This window comes from Epinephelus moara, chromosome 5 (assembly GCF_006386435.1).
Source record: "Epinephelus moara isolate mb chromosome 5, YSFRI_EMoa_1.0, whole genome shotgun sequence".
In the NCBI taxonomy this organism is placed as follows: Eukaryota; Metazoa; Chordata; class Actinopteri; order Perciformes; family Serranidae; genus Epinephelus; species Epinephelus moara.
The window spans coordinates 2,516,269-2,537,828 of record NC_065510.1 but is presented as its reverse complement, the minus strand read 5'-3'; the positions used below and the strand labels follow the sequence as shown (position 1 = coordinate 2,537,828).

Genomic DNA, 21,560 nt, shown 5'->3' with positions numbered 1-21,560 from the left:
TACATTAACTACAAAAACCTCCACATTGTTTTATGTTATATTTTTTTGATAATTTTTGCATATTATTTATGCACTTTTTGTATGTAAGCCCGGCACTCAGTGTTTTATTTATTGATTTATTTAGTCAATGATTATTATTTTATCTACTATATTTTTATTTATATTATTTATAGAAATGTATATGTTTCTTTTTTCCCCCACTGGAATAGTGTAATATTATTTTATTAAATAATTAATGTTATTAACAATATGTTTAATCTAAAGTATTTTATTATATAATAAATATAATTCAATATTTGCAAATATATCAATTTATTTACTAACTTATTCATTTTATTTATTTATTCATTTCTAAGTCAACATTGACCAGTACTCCAAAAAATACCAAAGAGAATGTTGATAAATATGTTTAATATTGGCTGTACTACAGTGGTTGAAAGTAACTAAGTACTGCACTTAACTACTAATTTTCCTGCTTGTACTTTGAGTATTTTCATTACCAGTTACGGGAGAGTACACCTTTGAAATGTAACAGGTTACAGATTAATAGTTAAAAATGTAATAAGTAATGTAATTATTTTAATTACTCCATCAAAGTAATGTAACTTATTACATTTGATTACTTTCTAACAAATGTGTTAAACTGGGCAATAAAGCTGAAAAATGTCCGAAACATGCAAAGCAACAGAATGAATATATTATTCTACCTATAATAATAATAATACTCCATAAGTACCACATACAATCCCACAAAAAAATCTGAACTATTCTTTTAAGGCATAAAATAGTTCTGAAAAATTACTTTAACCCTTTGAAACCTGGAGTGACATCACATTTCTTGTGCTGCTTTCAGATGCCTTTTGCAGGTATTTAAATTACTATTTAAAAATTGGTGCGATTTATTTAGAAAACATGGGAAAAAAGATAATGAGCAGCTGGGGAAGAAGTGTCCCACAAGATGTAAAAAAAACAAAAAAAAACGATTTAGGAAAATTATATATAATAAAAATAAAATAAAATAAAATTTGGGAGAAAATGAAAAGGCTAGGGATAAACTATTTATACTATCATTTTTTATTTTATTTTTAATTTAATTATTTTTTTAGAACTAATTTTCTTGTTTTTAATTTTCTCTAATTTCTTGCAAATTTTTTGGGTCATCGTCTTTTGTTGCTCATTGTTTTCAAAAGAAATCAAGTCAATTTGTTCAGTTTTTAAGGGTTAAACAAACAATCCCACTAAAAAAATCTGAACTATCCCTTTAATGCATTAAATACGTTGCCTCCAGAGTAATGTTATGTCTGCTAAACCGGAAGCAGCTTTTATTTTGAAGTTTGTCACCGGAAGTAGGGGTAATGGCGGTTCTTGCCGTCTTGACTGACGTTCCTCAGTGACACATCTCCTCCTCCTCCTCCTCCTCCACCGCCGCTGCTGCTCCACTTCGCCATTGTGTGCGGAGCTCGGTGAGTGTCGAGGTCGAGGCAGCCACCGGGGGAACGATGGCGGAGTAGGAACAAACAAACGGACTAACGGCTCGCTTCTCCTCCATCTTCTTCTCCTTCTTCTTCTTGCCGACCGTCCGCTGCTCCCGCTCCCGCTCCCGGCCTCACCGACCGACGACACCCATGCAGCAGAGGAGACCCTGGATGGGACTAGCTACATGTGGTGAGTGACAGACCAGCACCGACCGGACCGACACCTTTAATACACGCAAACTTGTCTCCGTGCCGCCGCACCGGGGGAGCCGTCTGTCGGCTACGATCCCGGGACACTGCGGCCGGTCCATGGTAACTTATGGAGAGAAGAAGAAAGCTGCTGTTTGTGTTGTTTAACGTGTTTAAAATACTGATCACATCGTGGTTGTCACCTTTGTCCACATAGAAACTAGTTTATTATTAAGAATAATGAGGGTTTGTGTTAAAATGTAACGAGAACAACCGCTTCTCTCTGCGGTGCTGTGTGGAGGCTGTGGCCGGTGCGGGTGCCTGGTGGCCGGGCAGGTGGCGGGGAACAGCCGGTGGCCTCCAGGTCCCGGAGGGTCTGGAGACCAGCTGCTGCTTTGACAGCTTTATGCTGCTCTTACTGGGTCACCCGCACTGATTCACAGATACCAGTGGTGACAGAGGTGCTCACATATTTTATTTAAGCAAAAAATACTAATACCACACTGTACAAATACTCTGCTGCAAATAAAAGTCCTGCACTCATAGTTTTACTGCAGTAAAAGTACAAAAGTATGTAGTTTGTGAATTTCACCAAGGCAGGCATCAATAAGGTTTTATCATAATAATAACAACACTTAATAATGTATTTGTTGATTGATATGTTTTGTTAATAATCCGAATCTGCAGAATTGCTAAAGCTTTGTATTCACAAATTTACAACATGGTTAGTTTGTGAATGTCACCAAACAAGGGATCAATATCTTGATAACAACACATCATGTCTACTAGTTGATTTATATTTGTGTTAATAATCTGAATCTGCAGATAAAGCTGTCAGGTATTTCCTCTGACATAAAGTGGAAGTTTTAAGTGGCAGAAAACTGAAAAACTTAGGTAAAGTATAAGTACCTCAAAACTATACTCAAGTACAATACTTGAGTAAATGTACTTAGTTACCTTCCACCTCTGTGCAAATTTCCTGGGCAGGAGCATGAAGAGAAATAGCTTTTAAATGACAGTAATGTTGTTTTAGTTGGTTGTAATGAGTGAATGGTGTTCAGTGGTGACTTTATTAATCCTTGGTGGGCTGTTTATCTCCTGTGGTGGAACTTTAAAGTCACTTAAATGTTCATGTTAGGACTTGTAGTTCATTTTTGGCACTCGGCATCTAGTTTACCGTCATCTAATTATACCGTTGCATTACCAAAATGTAGCATAACTGTCACGTACCCAACTTTTGGCAGAATAAAGTAGGGCTGCAAATAAATACTTACAGAGTTTAAATCATCTTAAAAATGGGTTTGGTTTGAGTTATTAAAGAGTTATGTCCCAGATACTGAACCAGACATGTAGTTAAAAAAATGAACTGGTCAAATGCATGACACCTAATGTTACACACTATATTTTTGTGGAAAATTAAATTAATAACAGCTATAAACAGCTTTTAAAATGTGTTGTTAAACCATTAAAAGTACAATAAACTATATTTAACTATAATCAACATTACGTGAAGTAGTATGTGTTGTGGACACACTTGTAATATAAACATTAAATTAATTTTTGCCTGTCAACAATGACATTTATCCACCATTAACTGGTGTCATTATGCATTCCTCTGCTCCAATTTGTTGTTACTTATCAGCCAAGATTATAACAGCAATACAAAATATCGACATATATCTAAAATCAGCCGATAATCAGATGAAGTCTGAGGCTACTTTATCAGTTCATTAGCTGTCTGTGTCTATAAATGGACAAAAGTAATGATATCTTAAATTACTATGGTGTCTGACCTGCAGTCAAGAAACAAACCCAACTGTATTCAATTTATATTTAAAAAAATAAATAAATAAACAAACTCAGAAAAGAAGAAGAAAGTCTCGTTAAGCTTTCTTTTTTCACGTAGGGGATAAGTAACGTGTAAAAGGTGCGTGTAGACCTGATTTACAGTAGCTACAGGACGACAGCGTGTCAAACAAGTTCTCCAGAGTTGTGTTTACTCTGGTTGTGGTGACACAGATCGGCAGCCGGGGGGGGGGGGTCAAAGGTCAGCGTGCTGCATGTTTCCTAGTGTGGAGTCGAGGTTTAAAGGGAAGAATGTGGTCGGTGGAGTTTTAAAAAGTGGAGCAGGCGGAGTCACAGCGGACTGACAGACGTTCACTCTGCTTGCAGTACAATCAGCACTTTGTGTGTATTATGTAAGACTTTGACATTGGACTCACACACACTCCGCAGGATGCCAGTTACACTCAACTCTGATACAAGAGCTGACGGACCGAGTCAAGAAGATGTTGAAGACACAGTTGTGTTACTTCACTGTGAGCTGCGGTGTGGAGCTCAGAAGATCAGCTGATCAATCGATAGTTAATCAATTTCTTTATAAGGAAAACAGTAGTTTACAGCCATGCAGGCTGCACTGTGAGGCTGTAACACACACAGGGGCGCTTTAAGCTTCAAGTTTCCCACAAAGACAATGCTAACATGCTGATGTTTAGCAGGGATAATGTTTACCATGCTCCTGTATTAGTTTGAGATAAGATACTTTATTTGTTGTGCAGCAGTCGCAGGACAAACTAGGAAAGAACCAGTGCAAAGAAAACAAATAAAAACAATATAGATTATTAAAGAGGTGCAGGAAACAAATGCACAAAATGCCAGAGATGTATATCAGCTGTGTATCGCTGCAACCCTGTTTAAAATTTGCCTTTGTACCGTGGTGTGTTGGTACAATGTTGAAGACTGTGCTGCCTCCGTTTCATTATTTTAGTTGTATTATAAAGTGGAAAACTAGAATATAATATCAGTGTCAGAGAGACCATATCGCTGTCGATCGGTATAGTTTTTGTAGAGTGTTAGTATGTCGTATAAAGGTCATAAAAAAGTCATATGCTGGCTCCCTACAGCGACACTAAGGACTCATTCACACGGGCGCTATTTGGTCCGCTTTAAACAAACCCTGGTCCACTTCCACGGATAGTTCGGTTCGTTTGTCATGGTGTGAACGATCATTTGAACTCTGGTGTGGACCAAACGAGCAAACCCTGGTCCGCTTGGAAACTGGGGGTCTTGTTTACAGTGGGAAATGCAAACGGACTATCCAGCGAACCAAAGAGAGGAAGTGACGTACAGCGCAGTGCATTTTGGGTAGACAAAAAACAAAGCCGTGAACGAACTGGGAGAAGCAGAGGTAAAGGAAAGAAAAAGTTCAAATATGTCTAGTGGGCAGACGTGGAGTAGTGAGGAGGTGCAGGCGCTTATTGATATATGGTCAGAGAAATATATTTCGCTGGTTAGTTGGATGGATTTCTGTTTTCGGTCCTGGCCAATCAGTGAGCTGGGTTTTCTTCTTCATGCTTTTTTTCTTCCTGGTCAGTGGTCGTTTCGGGCAATACCACCCCCAAACGAGCAGCTGTTGTACCTGCGTGACGTTGTCCAGGCAGTTTGGTCCACTTTAAAAAGTGCAGTGTGAAAGTGAACCGAACCAAGTGCAGTGTGAAAGTGAACCGAACCAAATGAAGGTGTGAAATTTTTTGGCATTCCCCGCCCAATCGAAGCGAGTCTCCCGGACTATCCTGGTGTGAATGCGCCCTTAGTCATCAACACTGTGAGAACAACTGATCTAAGATTTTTGTTTCAAAATGCTCTAGAATGGTCAGTGTAGCTGGTAAAGTTTCAAATTTATCTTGAGACCCCTCTCAAACGTTACGGCCCTGACTCACATTAAATTATTGTTGAGTACTTTCAAAAATAAACAACAAACACCCAAGCAAAAGTGTGGGTAGGGGTTAGGGTCGCCTACTTCCCTGCGCTGCACAGACTGTAGAGATTGTCAGGGTTTATGTCACGTAGCTTCCACTGCACATTCATCTCATTTATTCCTGGCCACCATTCTGCCGGCAAGACAATCAAGAAAAACAACTTTTTAAATTATTTTTGTGAAATCTCTATTTTTACCCTTCTTTCCACTGGTGTCATATTTCAGGGTTAAGTTTAGCTTAAATGATTTCAGTTTCACTGTCTTTACACACTTCAGTTGCGACCCACTCTTTTTGTAAACACGATGATTTCCCATAAGCGTGTGTGCAGAATATTTTCTGTAACATCAGACAGAAAAGTTCAGCGACAAAGAAACAACAGACTGACTCATCAGTGACTCAAGAAGGAGTGACAGATAAAAGACGCTCGATCAGTTTGTTTGAAACCGGAGTTAAAAAGATGCAAATGCTTTGTTTGCTTTTCATCTTTAAGCTGAAGTGACTGCTGCTGGACGCATTGTACGCGATGACTCACACACACACACACACACACACACACACGCACAGCGGGGAATATCCTGCAGTGTGCTGAGGAGGCGTCAGCAGCAGTGAACACACAGGATTTCTCCTCTGAGTAAAGTCCACCTTCACTTCCTGGAGTCTCAGTTTCCCTTAAAACACAGTTATCAGCAGCAATAAGGACCAGACTGGTTTTATGTTTTTATACTGGAGCTCTAACCAGTAACACACAGACACAAAACCTTCACATTACAAAGTTAAAGAACAGAAGAGGCTGGTTATCTCTGCAAGTTTGGTAAAAAATAAAACAAATGGTTCATGTAAAGACAAAATAACTTTTATTGTAGTATTTTGTTGACGTGAGGAGAATCACGAAAATGTTTTGATTTAAAGGAAACAAAGAAAATATGTCTCTTCCTCTGCTGAGCGCTGTGAATACAAGCGTCTCTTTAAACAGGTCAGTCGTCAGCAACATGTTCCTACATGTCAGCCTGAGCGGCGTGGGCAGACACACACACACACACACACACACACACACACACACTGTTCGTCAGATAGACAAACACTAACACACTGAACCATCCAGAGGCTGAACCCTTTTTTCTTTCCACAATCTTACAGAAAAAAACACCAAAAAAGCGTCTTCTCTGTTTTTACAGAAAAAAACACCAAAAAAGCGTCTTCTCTGTTTTTTCCAAGTAGCACTGACTCAATGAAAAACAGATTCAAATTAATGCTGATACTTTATTAAAAAATATTTGACTCATTCTTGAGAATTGGGTTAAAACCTTATTTTGATTTTTACTCTTCAGTTAGGTTGTGAAAGATATTTTAAAAGATCAGTCTTGACTATGAAACCTTTTAACCTCCCAGTTATTTAATTCCTTATTGAAAAGCATTCATGATAGACGTCAGAGGAAAGGCCAAAAAGTTATATATTTATTAATTTCACAGCAGTCGTAGTGAGGAGACATTTAATTTCTAAAAGTTGCTCAGACTTCTCTTTATGCTAACTTAAAATACTCATTTTTAAACAACAATTCACATTTAGTTTGGACGTAGATGGCCGGCAGAGCTGACATGCGATGGTAGAGACACGACTGATAGCAATATTATTTAATGAATTTATCAAAAATAGGAAGCTGACCAGAACTAGAGCAGCATTACCACCTTTCTGGAAACCAGGAAGTCAGACAGAGCTCTTTTTGATTAAAGGTTTCACCCTTTTATACCTGATTAAATGATGTTTTTGTAGAAATCTGAGAGAGTTGATGAAAAATCGGAGACACATTTTTACAGGGCCAAATCGAGATACTTATGTGAATCGCATGATAACATCTTCACGTCATAGATAACGGCAGATATTGGCTTTTAAATGAAATATCAGAATTGCCCAACATGCTTTTTCCTAATTTGCTTAATGAATGAATTTACCTTTAGTATGCATGCATAATATGACGTTAACTCCAAAATTAGGTGAGAAAATAGTGGATACGTTGATATAGGAATCGGTCAAATGAGTTTTTACATATCGGTAAATCAGATACGGCACAAAATCCAACATGGTGCATCCCCACTGTGTGTTGCAGACGCTGTTTGGTCTGTAACAGGAAAGAATTGACTTTGAATACGCAGCACTAAACGCGAGGTGTGATCGTCAACCTTCAGAAACACAGCAGCAAAGCTAAGAAGCCAACAGTCTCTGTGTGGTCACTCAGTTTGAGTTTTAGACGAGTCCATCACTTCTCTCTGTTGTCAGACAGCTGAAGCACAAACAACATCTACACTGCGCTACTGTCTGTGTGTCAAGATGACGCATCATCATCATCGTCATCGTGTTATCTGGTCATATTCCTAAAGATCTCCTGGCTGTAAACACCCTCCTCCTCCTCTGTTGGTCGGTCAGTATGTGTTCAGATGGTCTGGTTCCTCTGCTGAGTCTCAGCTGGTTCTGATCTGTGATCACTCGCTCTGAGCCAGATTCATTATTCAGTTGTTCTGGTTGGCGTATTTTCTGTTTCTGTTGTCAGACAGTGGAACAGGCAGAAAATAGTAATTTGATCAGTGCATGAATACAAGCTGTTGTTCAGACTAACATTATTTCCTGTGGTGAGACATCAATACAAGCATTATTTTATGATTATCAGGATGCATGAGCACATCAACAGAAATGATCTAAGGCGTGTGATCAGCTCTGTTGACATTTTAAATGAGTTGCTGCAGAAAAAGACAGTTAGCAGCTACAGAAAGGTCTGCTTAACTTAACTGACAGACAGTGGTGCAGCAGAGCCTACGAGCATTTATACTTGTGTGGTGGTGTGTCTGTGTCACTCTGCAGTTAAACCTTTCAAAACACTAGTTGGCGGCGGAGGCTTCTGTGAAGTGCTGTAGAGTTTAGTTGATTCAAAACACACATTAAACACACATTAAACACACATTAAACACACANTGGTTTCAGCTTACAGAGACAGACAGGAGGTCTGCGTCGCTGCAAGATATAGTTAAATTTCTGTGGAGGTGCACGTCAGGCTACAGCGTAGGTACGGCTTCGACTCTGCGCAGAGGTATAAATTCCGCCTTAGTCATCGTTTTCCTCAGCCACACCAAAACCTGAGGCCTTTATCGATCAATCTGCAGATTATTATTTTAGCAATTACACTGATTTTTCACAGGGCTTTTTAAAAATGGTCTTCAGAGTGGATAAAAACATGATTAGTTGGTTTATCAACAGAAAAATAATCTGCACTGCAACTTCTTCAGTAATATTTCATAGCAGACGTACCAAACGTTGTGTGCGTTTAGCCTCTCAAATGTGAAAAGTTGATGCTGTATTTTGTCTTACATGATAGTAAGCTGAATATATGGACGGACAAGAGCAACAAGGGCTTTGAGGACGTTACCCTGAGCTGTGGGAAGTTCTAACATTTTCACTATCATCAGTCATTTTATAGACAGAACGATAACCATAGATGCACAGTTCAATCAGGCAGCTCTAGAGTGTATTTGTCGCTCTGAAAGTTAAAAGCTTTTTTGTTGCAGATTTAAAGCCTCGTGTCCCCCCTGCACAGAGACCAGATAGTGATCACAAACCTGTAAGAAGTGTTTACATGACGCTGAATCACAGTTTATTCAAGAAAACCCACGATAAGAGCTTTTGTCTGTAATCTGGATTTGATCTTTACATCTCCAAACACCGAAGCGCTCGATCAGAAGTGTGAAACCAGAGTGAATAAAAAGACTCTGCAGCAGACACTGTGTCCACAGGACGCAGCTCCTGCTGAATCTGCACTGCAGGAGTCAGTTTGTGAAAAGAAAAAAGAAAGATGGCGGTCGGTGGTGTGCTGCTGGCTGTCATCAGGATGACTAAACACTGAAGCCTGCTGAGCAAGAAAATTCCTGTGAAGGAGGCAGCTGCAGCTTCAACAGCTCCCCACAGTGTGATAGTAACACGCTGACCTCAGTGTGTGAACACTGATCCAGGAGCTGCGACGGAGACGCTGTCATGTTGACTCTTCACTGTGAAAATCACTCCTGCAGAGAGGTTTTAATCTTAAATCAGAAAAGTTGACTCAGCTGTATTTAAGTTTTATTACGCTCAAGCAGCTGACTTACAAACAAGTCCAGACAGGTCACATGACTCTGGAGTTGGTGGTTTATTGGACGGAGTTTCTGGTCTGTGTGCTTTGCTGTTCTTAATTTTAATACCAGACAGTGTAAATGATTTCTCTCACCCCACTGGTTGGTTGTTAGGAGACTTGCAGGTGTGTCAGTGGTTTGTTTTGTCGTCACCAGAGTTTAAATTGCGTCAGTCTTATCTGGACAGATTAAGAAAGAAATGCTGCAGAATTTAAACATCCATCCATCCATCCATCCATCCATCCATCCATCCATCCATCCATTTTCAACCACTTATCCGGGGCCAGGTCACAGGGGCAGCAGGCCGAGCAAAGCACTCTAAACATCTCTCTCTTCAGCAACACTTTCCAGCTCCTCCTGGAGGATCCTGAGGAATTCCCAGGCCAGATGAGATATATATAATATCTCCAGTGTGTTCTGGGTCTGCCCCGGGGCCTCCTACCAGTGGGACGTGCCGAGAACACCTCGAATCGGAGGTACCCAGTTGGATCCCGATCAGATGCCCAAACCAGATCAACTGACCCCTTTTGATGCGAAGGAGCAGCGGTTATACTCCAAGCTCCCTCCAGATGTCTGAGCCCCGCCACCTGAACATGGTGGAGGGGTTTGTGTGTGATCCTGAAAGCTGCTTAGCCAGGCACATTCGGAAAAAGAATACCTTACCTGGTATAATGGAGACACTAGGGCCCCCCTGGAGCCAGACCTCACCGGCGAGTGTCTGGTGACCAGGCCTTGGGCTGTGGGGCCCAGTGAGGCTCAGCCCCAATGAGTAACAGTGAGTCGCAGCTTTGTGGGCCCACCACCAGCAGGGACTGGCATCGGGGCCGGGTGCATTGTGTGCTGGGCAGCAGGCAGGGGCGGGGACCAGGGCGTACTGACCCCCGGTGTCGCAGACTAGAATTTAACTAAACAATTCAGCACAAGATAATCAATCAGTCGGTTATTTTTTGGAGAAAAAACAGCAAACATTTGATTGTTCTGGCGTCTTTAATGTGACGTTTTGCTGCGTCTCTTCATCCTGTTTGATCACAAGCTTAATACATTTTGGTTTTGAACCTTAGAGCGCGGGGTATATGATCGAGAAACATCAGTAATACAGATATCCACAGATAAAACGTATGATTTTCTCATCTCAAATGATGTGGAATAGAGTTGCAACGATTAGTTAATTATTAATATTAATTAATTAATTATATTTCAACTGTATGCCCTGTTTTGTTTTTGTGCTTTGTTGTATTTTAGCTAGCCTTGTGTAACATCTTGGCCAAGAGACTACAGATGAACAATAGCCTCTTGGCTAACTCTGGCATTTTCATAGCATGTACGTGTATTAATTTGCACTGTCCCTTCTCAAATAAACTAAACTGAATTAAATTAAACAGCAGCTACTTTGATGACACATTAATATGCAATAATTTCTCAAGCAAGAAATAGCAAAAATTCACTGGTTTCAGCTTCTTAGACGTGAAAATGTGTTGCTTTTTTTGGTCCTAACAGTAAAGTGATCTAAATATCTTTGTGTTTTGGACTGTTGGTCGGACAAGTAAGACATTTGATAACATTACTTTGGTTTACAGGCAATCGTAATCGGTCCAACAACCAAACGCTAATCAAAAGAATAAACAGCAGATAATAAAAACAATAGTAAGCTGCAGCCCTACTGTGATGTACTGTGTGTAGGATGTGGGGGACGTATTGGCAGACATTAAATATAATATAATAAGTATGTTTTCTGTAGTTTATAATCAGCTGAAAATAAGAATCTTTGTGTTTGTAACCTTAGAATGAGACGTTTATATCTACACAGGGAGCAGGTCCTCGTCTACAGAGATCACCAAGTTGCTCCGCCATGTTTCTACAGTAGTAACAAGAGCTTTGTTAAAACACTGATTTTCTTTTTTTTTTCCTGGACAATGAACACTGAAGGAATTCTAACCAGGAGAAGTTTCAGCTGGTTGTAATGTGCAGTCATCACCGCTTGATGCCACTAAATCTCCCTAAATCCTACACACACTGGACCTTTAAATGCACCTCAGGTTTTAAAACCAGTTCATGTTAGTCTGTACTCTGAGAGCAGAGCTGCTGTAACACAACACCAACTAGTTTACTCAATGGAAAGGTATGTGACACACACACACACACACACACACACACACACACACACACACACACACCTGACACGTCAGATCTTCATGACAAAGAATTTGCTTTTTTCCCACAAATCTGAAACTATTTTTGGATTTTTACTTCATCAGACAGACAGCTGGCTGGGGGGGGGTGGGTGGTGGTGACATATACGAACCTCATTTAGCTGATCCAAGGTCAGTCACATGATACAGTTTTGATTCGTGATGATTCATGATCAGTTCAGTGTTTATAGTCAGTCAGAAGTTTCATTAGGCAAAGACAGACAGACATGGGGGGAGGATGGATGTCTCTCTGTCTCGCTCTGTCACCTCCTCACCTCGTCCTCTCTGGGTGTCGGAGCAGATGGCCCCTCTGAGGGGCCCCACATGGGTTTAAAGTAGTGAGGAGGAGGAGCTGGGGAATAGGCATTTATAAGAAGAAGTCGTGTGTGTGTGTGTGTGTGTTTGCTGCTTAAGTCAGTCCCTGTCAGCACTTTGAGACGCCCGTTGGCCGAGTAATCGAGAGGTCACAGGTTCAAGCCCCACCACCACCACCACAGACCTCCAACCAAACAGTTGCTTCATCAGCTCTCCTACACACAGATACACACACACACCATCACGTCTAACCCAGTGAAGGAAAGTAACTAAATCCATTTACTCAAGTACTGTACTGAAATACAGTTTTGACCTCAGTTGAGGGTCTGTGTCACCAGGCCGTGAACCACAGATCTGAACTTCTGAACTAATGGAAGTGAAACTAAAAGTGAGCTGATATTAAACATCAGCTGAAAAACTGTAAATCAGAGTCCTGGGTCCATTTTTGAAAACCTGCACCCGCCCATACCCACAAAGCTCAGCACCAGAACCGACCTGTTAATTTGTCTAAGTCAAAGCCACACCCACCCACACAATAAAAGTCCAGCTACCTGTACCTGTGATCAAACCCCCCCAGGCTCCAGTCCCTCACATGAAGCTGGTTCTCTGTTCTTGAAATGGACGTCTCTTTGACTGGATGGTGAAAACATTCAATCACTGCCAGGTTAGGAAACATGTTAGCATGCTCCTTCCACCACCATCAAACCTCCAAAGGATCCTCCATGTAGGCTGCCACCTCATCCTCAGGCTGCAAAGTTTCATGGCTGGAGTCCTCCACGTTGGTGACCAATGTGACCCTCAGGCTGCAAAGTTTCATGGCTGGAGTCCTCCACGTTGGTGACCAATGTGACCACGGGGTCAAAGGTTACACTTGTGTCACTGACTTTCAAAATAAAAGGAACTGCAGCTTGATAATAGTGATTTAGATGTTAGAATATTACACATATACTGCACAGCTTTTTACTGCGTTTAACTCTGAAGAATGAAAAAATATATTTTTATTCTCACCTGCTGCCCGCCTGCACATAGTTCATTTTTACCCATGGATTTATATATATACACATATTGTTAAACGTTACACAGATTTTTGCAGGTTACCCATGGGTACTCACCCTGGTGCAGGACTCTGGTGTAAACCCACGAGCATCATAAGTGCTGCAGGTTAGCGCTGAATGTTAAAGCCAATTTAAAGAAACTAATGAAAGTTTACATATGTTTACCTTGTTTTTCCCTTGTCATACTCACTGAACTGCTTAATAACGTTATTTCAGTCCTGACACCACTCTCAGTAAACAGATAAATGCATATGAATGCAGACGCTGTAGTGACGGCACGAGATTTTGAGATCAGAAGTGTTTTGGTTTCCAGTTATAGTCTGAGTAGTGTGCAGATACAATTTAAGAACCCATCAGCGATTATCTGACAATCATTTAGCTTTGTATCATCTTTTTGTAAAATTCATATGTAGCTATCTGTTAATAGAGATACGCCAACGTGCCCCGCTACACAGGATCTTGTGTAATCGTGGCCCTCGCCCTCAGAGGCTTTAACATCGTCCAACCTGCTGTCATTCTGAAGTCGTCAAATACCACTGCTTGGTCCTTGATTTTGGCATCAGACACTGATGACAAACAGGCATCTTTTTGCGGCGGTATGATACACATCAGGCGGCGTCAGTTGATAACACCACACCACATCGAGGTGGATGGGTCCAACAACACTGGACTTTCACCCAGGAGGCTGATGTTAGCTTCCCATACAAATGTTTAGCCAAACCAAACCTAACCATGTGCTTCTGTTGCCTAAAATTAACCACAGCAAGGACACAGCCTCTGCACATGGGGCCCCTGCTCTAAGGTGAGCTCATGGGCGCCCCAACCACAAGCACAATGAAATAAACATAAATAGGTGTTTTACCAATGTTGTACTTTTATTTTGAAAAACACTGAATGCTTCTAACTGTGCATTTCCTGTGAAAACAGAAGCGTATTTTGAAAACAGACAATGCATTTAACAGACTTGATTGACACAACGTCTGTGAACGTCAACAACTGACACACTCAGGGTACCTAGTGCGTCATACGTAGACGCAAAAGTCCACGGCGATGTGTGATGAGTTGAGTGAGAATATGTTGCATCATCAGATGATAGCCAGTTGGAGGCCAGATTGTCCTCAGACCAACAAATTAAATAAACTAACAAAGGATTTCGGACTGAGACACTGTTAGTAAAGTAAAGTGAGGACACAGAGCAGATCAGTTTTTGATCTGACTCACGTCTTTAAGACTTTATTGTGCACAAGAACTTTGCGGAGTGGGAAGCAGTAAAACCTCCTGGGGTTTGTTGTTGGTGTGAAAAGTTAAAGCTCAAGTAAAAACAGTTTCCCTCCAGATTCTTCTTCTGGTCACGTTAAAGTCATGACTCAGACATTTTAACTTTGCTGAACTTATTTATTTCAGAAGTTAAATTATAAACATCTTGTGGGAAACACAAAGCAAAGAGAGAGTTTAGGGGCACCGGCTGTTCACCCAGGTTATTGAAAGTATTGAAAGTGTGTGTGTGTGTGTGTGTGTGTGTGTGTGTGTGTGTGTGTGTGTGTGTGTGTGTGTGTGATTTGTTCAGTGTTTGGTTGTCAGGACGGAAATCGCCTGTTTCCTGTGTTTTGTTGTTCAGAGAGTCAGAAGGTGTCGGACCGACTCCCACCCAATCAGCTGACTGCAGCTCACATGGGTGCAGGTCAGCTGACTGTTAACACACACACACACACACACACACAGTCGTCCATCACACCAACTCTACGTGTCATCGGTCATGTGACACGCAGCTCAGTATTTTTCAGCATCACTCTTGATGTGTTTCAGTTCCCTGCAGAGGGGTTAAATGTTACATGCACCTCTGCAGCAGCTGTGGATCAGGGGGTTTGAACCTGTGACGTTCTTATCACAAGAGTCTGTCTGGGATCTGTAGGTGATCTCCAACACTCTGTCATCTTTCATTTTCTGTTTTGAGTTTTGCTCTGAATGTTATTTCAGATCTTCTTTCAGTTTCCTGATTGTTTGTTGTTCTGTACAACAATTTATCGTCCTCGTATTTTCTTCCTGAGAGCGCGTCTGTGTTAATGATATGTACATCTGTAAGGACGGCTCGTTATTTATATTTTTATTTATTATTATTATTATTATTTATTTTTTATCAAACATTTCCAAGAGTTATTGCTAAATAAGCAAAACTCAGAATATGTGCTGAAGATGTTTTTAATCCATTCTTCACCAAGATGTTTGTACCATTCATGTTTTATTAAAATTTCACACAGTTTCTAAAAACAAATAATCACAGCTCACAGGTCATCTTGTTAATTTTTTCAGCCACAGCTCACTGTCTTCCTCGTCAGTGTGAGAGGTGGTTGAAAGCTTCGGGAAAAATAATAAGTAGACCTTGATTTAAAGCTGGCCTCCCACCAGACCACCACAAGCATGTGTGTGCAGTGACTTCAGTAACGCGGTCTTTCTTGGACATTGATTTATTTAATCTTATTTCATTGCACAGTTGCATTCAGCACATTCACTCAGCCCCTCGTTGCCCCGCTTTCTCTCTCTGTTTATCAGACAACAAATAAAACAAGAATTAGCTGCTCTCCACCTCACAGTCCCTCCGCTGAGGAGAAGAGCAGACAGCAGCTCTGGAGACGCCGCCCCTGTAGATGGTGGCTGTAGCGGCTTAATTTCAGCCAGCACAAACCCTCCAGCACTGCATGTCACAGCGGGCTGGGTCTAACTTGTGTCACAGCAGCAACAGAAAGTTTGCTGATCCAGCAGGGAGTTAAATCCAAAGCTGGCTGGATTTGAGTTGCTGCAGCCGCTGACTGGGGGTCAGCCTCTGGAGCTGCTGCCCACCCTCCTCCCAGTGAGGCAGAGGACACACACTGGTTTGAGGCTGTAGCTAACGTTAGCTTGGTAAATGTATAGCTGTGAGCCTTTAGCCTTGGTTAGCAGAAGGCTAAACTATCAGCAACATTTTCTTTCCATCTCTGAAACACTTTGCTGATACTGACGTGTGTTTTTACTGACTTTCACCATCTGAAGAGACGTGCACGTGCATCTGCATTTGTAGATCAGCCAAGGAACGCCCTCCCTTGGAAATGACCTGTGATTGGCTAAAGTCTCCCATCCCGAGCTAGATTCTCTGCAGCCTGAAAACAGAGCCAGGAGAAGGTGCAGAAGTCTGGTTTTCTCAGTGCACTTGAATAACAGTGTGCTCAAAGATTATTATGGGATATTTGCACGATGATGCCGTCTGGTTTTGTACTTCTGACGCTTCAGTTTGTTGCGTGCGATCAGTAAAGTTTATCTTTTGATGCCATTCTTGTGGTTTGTCTCTGAGCTGTTTGTGTCTCTGCTCCACAGATTTATGTTGGGTAACGGGGTGAAGCGGAAACTGGACGAGGATGAGGATGTTCTGGAGGAGGACCAGTGTCTTCTGGCAGTCGGTGGCATGTCGCAGGCGTCCTACACCCTGCAGCGTCAGACGGTCCTCAACATGTCCCTCATGAAGCTGTACGGTCCGCGGATGGGCACCGATCTCGGCCTGCAGCGCCGAGTCCTCATCAACAACATTATCCGCCGCATCCAAGATGACTTCAGGCAAGAAGGAGGCGTCGACACGCTCTTCTTCTCTGCTGCGCCGCCTGGTGCTGCTGCCGCTGCCGCCGCCCGTGAGGACGATAGCTACCGGCAGCCTCCGCCTCCTTCCTCCTCTTTCAGCATCCTCTCGTCGTCGCTGTCAGGACTGACGGCGCTGGACTCCTGCCTGACTCCCGCCTCGCTGCTGGAGGAGGACCTGCCCATGTTCTTCACCCTGCCGCCCTCCTCCTCCACCCAACACCACCACCTGCACCACTCCCCAAGGCCGCTGCCACCGCCCTCGCCGTCACCCAAAGACAGCTTCTCCTCCGCCCTTGAGGAGATAGAGGAGCTCTGTCCTTCCTCTTCGTCTTCCTCTTCCTCCGGCCCGCCGGCACCCCCTCCTGCTCGGCTTCTGTTTGACGTCATCATGAAGGAGGAGGGGCGTGGCTTTCAGGAGGTGGAGAGCAGGTTGGAGAAACCTCCTCTTCCTCCCGCTCCGTCCTCCCCGGGCTCCTCCTTCCTGACTGACTTCGCCCTGGACGACGTCCTCTTCACAGACATTGACACGTCCATGTACGACCTCGGCCCCTGCCCGCCCCCGTCAGGAGCGCTGCCGTCTAAGATGGCTCCCGTCGTGATGGCGGACGACCTCGTCCGGTCCATGTCCGGTTACGGAGCGGCAGGTGGCGGCGCTCAGAACCAGCCTTTTAAAATGGACCTGGCGGAGCTGGACCACATCATGGAGGTGCTGGTGGGCAGCTGAGAGGACGACGAGGCTTTTTATAACGTTTTGTTAATTTTGTACAGTTTTAAAATCACAGCGGACTTCACACGGGTTTTATTCTGGAGGGTTCAAGCTGCTGTGTGTCGAGTCTGGATAAATTATGACAACATTAGTTCACCTGCATAAACTGCATCTCACACAGAGAGAAATCTGGTGGATCCTTTTATTGAGCGTAGAGGGGTCGAGAGACGGAGACGAAGGTTTCACAGGTGGCAGGTGGAGGTTATGATACAAGAGCAACAGAAAAATAATCCTTCAACCTGTTGAAGCTTTTCAGAAAGCGGAGATAAACAGGAAACAGTGTAACGGCCTGGTCACAGCAGAAACATTCATCTGTGTCTCAAGTGTTTGGTTCTTATGTCTTGGTGACGTAGTGAGAACACGCAGAGCTACAATATTTATTAATGCGCTCTGTCCCGAACCAACCAAACATTAAATGAAATAAAAATGTTGTGTCAGGGCCTTTAAGCAAGAGTTTAAATGCAGGACTTTTACTTGTAACAGAGTATTTCTACCCTGCAGTATTACTACTTTTCCTTAAGACCTGAGTCCGTCTCCCATCACTGCGGGGCCTTTCATGTGTGAGGTGCAGTTTGTTCATGCTAATAAAGGTTCACTAATGTTTCTAAAAATCCACACAGCAGCTTTAATCACTGAGTTACAGTATTGGAGCCATGCGGTCACACTGAGCTTCACGCCGAGGAGCCCACGTGTGAATAATTTCCTCAGTAACGCCAGTGTGAAGTCCCGTTTTCTACCGCTGTCCGAGAAATTGTAAGAAACAAACAAAAAAAAATCTCTAGAGACTTTTCTACCGTCGCTGCATGTTTCTACCAATAAGAAGAAAAAAAATCTCAATAGCATTTATGAAAAACAATCCAGTGCCTTTTTTAAACCTCGATCACGCGGTCACGTCTTGCTGTTGCTCGTCACGTAGCAGTACGAACTCTGACGGAAGTTTTATTCCAACATGCAGTTTCATTTCCTAAAAATTCATCATGTGACAGCTGTTAAAGTCCCAAGGATCCAGCCTGCAACGTGGGTTTCACTCTGTCATCAAAGAACATGAAAGTCTGTTTAAATGCAACGTGTGAATGTGGAGCTATTTATTGTGTCGTAGCTTTTAAACAGAAAATGTAAAGTTTTTCTTCTTATCAGTGAATCCCATGAAAAGAAACGCAGAACGTAGTCGACAGTTTTATCTTGCTCTTTTCTTTGGATTTAATAAGAAGAAAAAAACATAACATCTTCAGACTTTCTCGTTTCAGTTTGTTGCTAACGCTATCCGTCACACTTCCTGTCCGAGTCTGTAGTTCAACATGTGACGGCTCAGTTTAAGCAAAATTAAATTGCAATAATTTTTACTGAGTGATGTTGATGATACAGACTTCCATATGCAGATGTTCCCTTTAGCAGAACTATGAATTATTTATTATCTCTCAGCTCTCAGTGTGTATTTATTGCAACTCTGGACACTAATATTTTGTTTGTACAGAACATAAAAATGTTTTATTTTAAAGGACAAATCCACCAAAACTGACCTCCGAGTTGATCTGAGGAAGATTTTTGGGGAAAGATGAACTCTGAGGTTATTTTTGGTGGAAATCTCTTCTATGAAATGTCATTTAATAAATGATCGGAGGTTTTTTTTTTTAATGCTATGTAATATATTTTAGGATATCAGCAATGCAAACGCCCTCAAGTCAGCCTGTGCCACAGCTCTGATGTGTGTGTGTCTGTGTGAAGATAGAAATGGATAAACACTGGGCCAGTTTTTAAACTTTTAATCTGAATTTTGTTTTAATCAAATGTGCAAAGTTGCTTCCGATCTGGAGGTAGTTTGAGTCAGGTCATAGAGTCACTGCATATGGATCCTTGCTTTCCTTAAGTAGCTTTAAGGTTGTAAAAATCATATTGTGTCTTACAGTTCCAGTTGCTCATTTAAGCTCTACGATGGCTAACGCTCTAAAACCTGAGCAAACTGGCTTGATTTTAAAAACATGGGAAGATGGCAATGAACGACGAGAGAAGAAATTATCCAAAAAATCTGTGAAAAGAGAAAATTAGTTTAAAAAAGAAAGTAAAAACAAACCAACAAGGACATGACCTGAAAATGTAAAGAATTCTGCACCATAATTGGGAATATGTAATAATAACAATTATAAATATTTTTTCCCTAGCTTTTTGTCTGTAGTTTTTAAAAATAATTTTCTATTGTTTTATTTATTTTATTATTTATTTTATTATTATTTTTTAAATCTTTTTTTTTTTATACCAAGTTGCTCACTGCCTTTTCCCCATGTTTTTGAATTTGAGTTCAAAGGTTTAAATATTTGCAAAAGGCGTCTGAAAGCAGCCCAAGAAAATGACGTCGCTCCAGGTTTCAATTAAACTGAGAGAAATATTCAACCCCAGTCTATCAGATTGAAATATTCCAGATGTACTAGGCATCATTTTAAACACATTTTCCCAGAATTCATCCTGATATATTTGGGATCTTTGAAGACATTAGGATTTCCACTAGAATCTAAAATATATCCAGGGGCCGTGTTCACAAAGCTTCCTCGTACTTAGAGCTGCTCCTGGTGACAATTGTCTCAGAATTTCCCCTTAAAGTTAAGACCAGGTCCTCGTAAAGATAAAAGTTATTCACAGAGCATCTCAGACATTAAAGGAGCTCCTAAGGTGACAAAGTGTCGGGAGCAGGGAGGAGGACTTGAAGAGTTTCTGAATCAGAGGAGAAAATGGTGGAAACACAAAGAGGTCGGAGGAATATTTTCCAAACACAGGATGACAGAGAGGAAATGCTACAGATTAGATTGCATTTCCTCTGCGGGCTCACAAAAGGGTGTGTCTGTGACAACCAATCACATCTGTTAAAAGACTGCATCACACCTGGCAGTGAGGTCAAACACACCTCCTCACTCAGGTAAAGCTTTCTGTCCCTCCCTCGCTCAGAGAACTTTAAGCTCGGACTCCTTACAAACAACTTAAAGGCTGAGTTAGGAGCTCTGTGTCTCCACCCGCTGGTCAGATGATGTAACAGCATGTACTATGTCTTATTATGTAGTGTATTTTATATTAATGTAAAAAGATGCGCTCTGATCCACCTACCTTTTTGTAGTTCTGCCGTCAGTAGTCACTGTACTGTTGCCTGCAGTATGAACACCATCAAGACGTACTACTTCTTGCGCCCTGAACTTTGACCCTCTTGCTCACAATACCTTGGAGATAAAACCAAACACTGTTCAGCAACCTCGAGATGGAGGTCAACCTGCAGAGCTCTGCTGTTGTTACTCTGCAGTGTTGGTAGGTTAACTTTAAAGTTATAACTGCAGACACTGCAGATTATAGCGTATTCACCTCAGTGAAAATACATCTGCATTTCTGTCATCGTTATTTTCACAATTGTTCACTTAAACAAATTATATTCCTATTATTACTGCTCGACTGGTCGTCAGTTACTTGAATGCACTGTCATCCATCGTTACAGCTTCTGACAGCGGTCAACAAGCCGTCAAACGTGTGCAGAGGATTGTGGGTCAGAATAACCAGAAAAGCATATTATAGAACATCCTGGTATTTTTTGGCACACTGCATTCAACATACTATATTTAGGGACATGCCAAATCTTGTATGTGGAGTTGGTACAGGCCATCGAACTTTACAATGACACGACGAATTTAAGAGGAGATAGACTGAATTTTAAAAAGTATTTTAATGTCAGGAACATTATTTATTTAGTGACTTTGCTGTTGTAAAAACTGCTGTTGCTGCTCCACATATAACATTTAGATATATTTAAAACATTCACTAATGCTGTTCTGAATTTATTTTTAAATTATTTTCTAAAAAGCAGTTATTTAGAAATGAAAAATAACCAATAACAGTATTGATTAAAGTAGTAGTAGCAATAAATCCATAACAATACCCATCCCGAGTCCTTTTTAAGCTTTAGTACTTATTTTATTAGTTTAGTATTTTATTAGTTTCCTCAGATGTTCCTGGAGCTGATTTATCATTTATTTTATTTTATTCAGCTGTTAAAATCATTTAATTTATCATGAGCACGCTGC

At 41.5% G+C, this 21,560-nt stretch overlaps 1 protein-coding gene across 1 annotated transcript; it reads left to right on the top strand.

The window, feature by feature from the left end:
- The first annotated feature begins 1,361 nt into the window (after nucleotides 1–1,361).
- Nucleotides 1,362–19,601, top strand: LOC126389859 (SERTA domain-containing protein 2-like). The gene is made up of 2 exons (XM_050043810.1): nucleotides 1,362–1,665; nucleotides 16,482–19,601. The coding sequence occupies exon 2, from the start codon at nucleotides 16,486–16,488 to the stop codon at nucleotides 17,461–17,463; it is 978 nt and encodes a 325-aa protein (XP_049899767.1). The 5' UTR covers nucleotides 1,362–1,665; nucleotides 16,482–16,485; the 3' UTR covers nucleotides 17,464–19,601.
- Nucleotides 19,602–21,560: the final 1,959 nt, after the last annotated feature.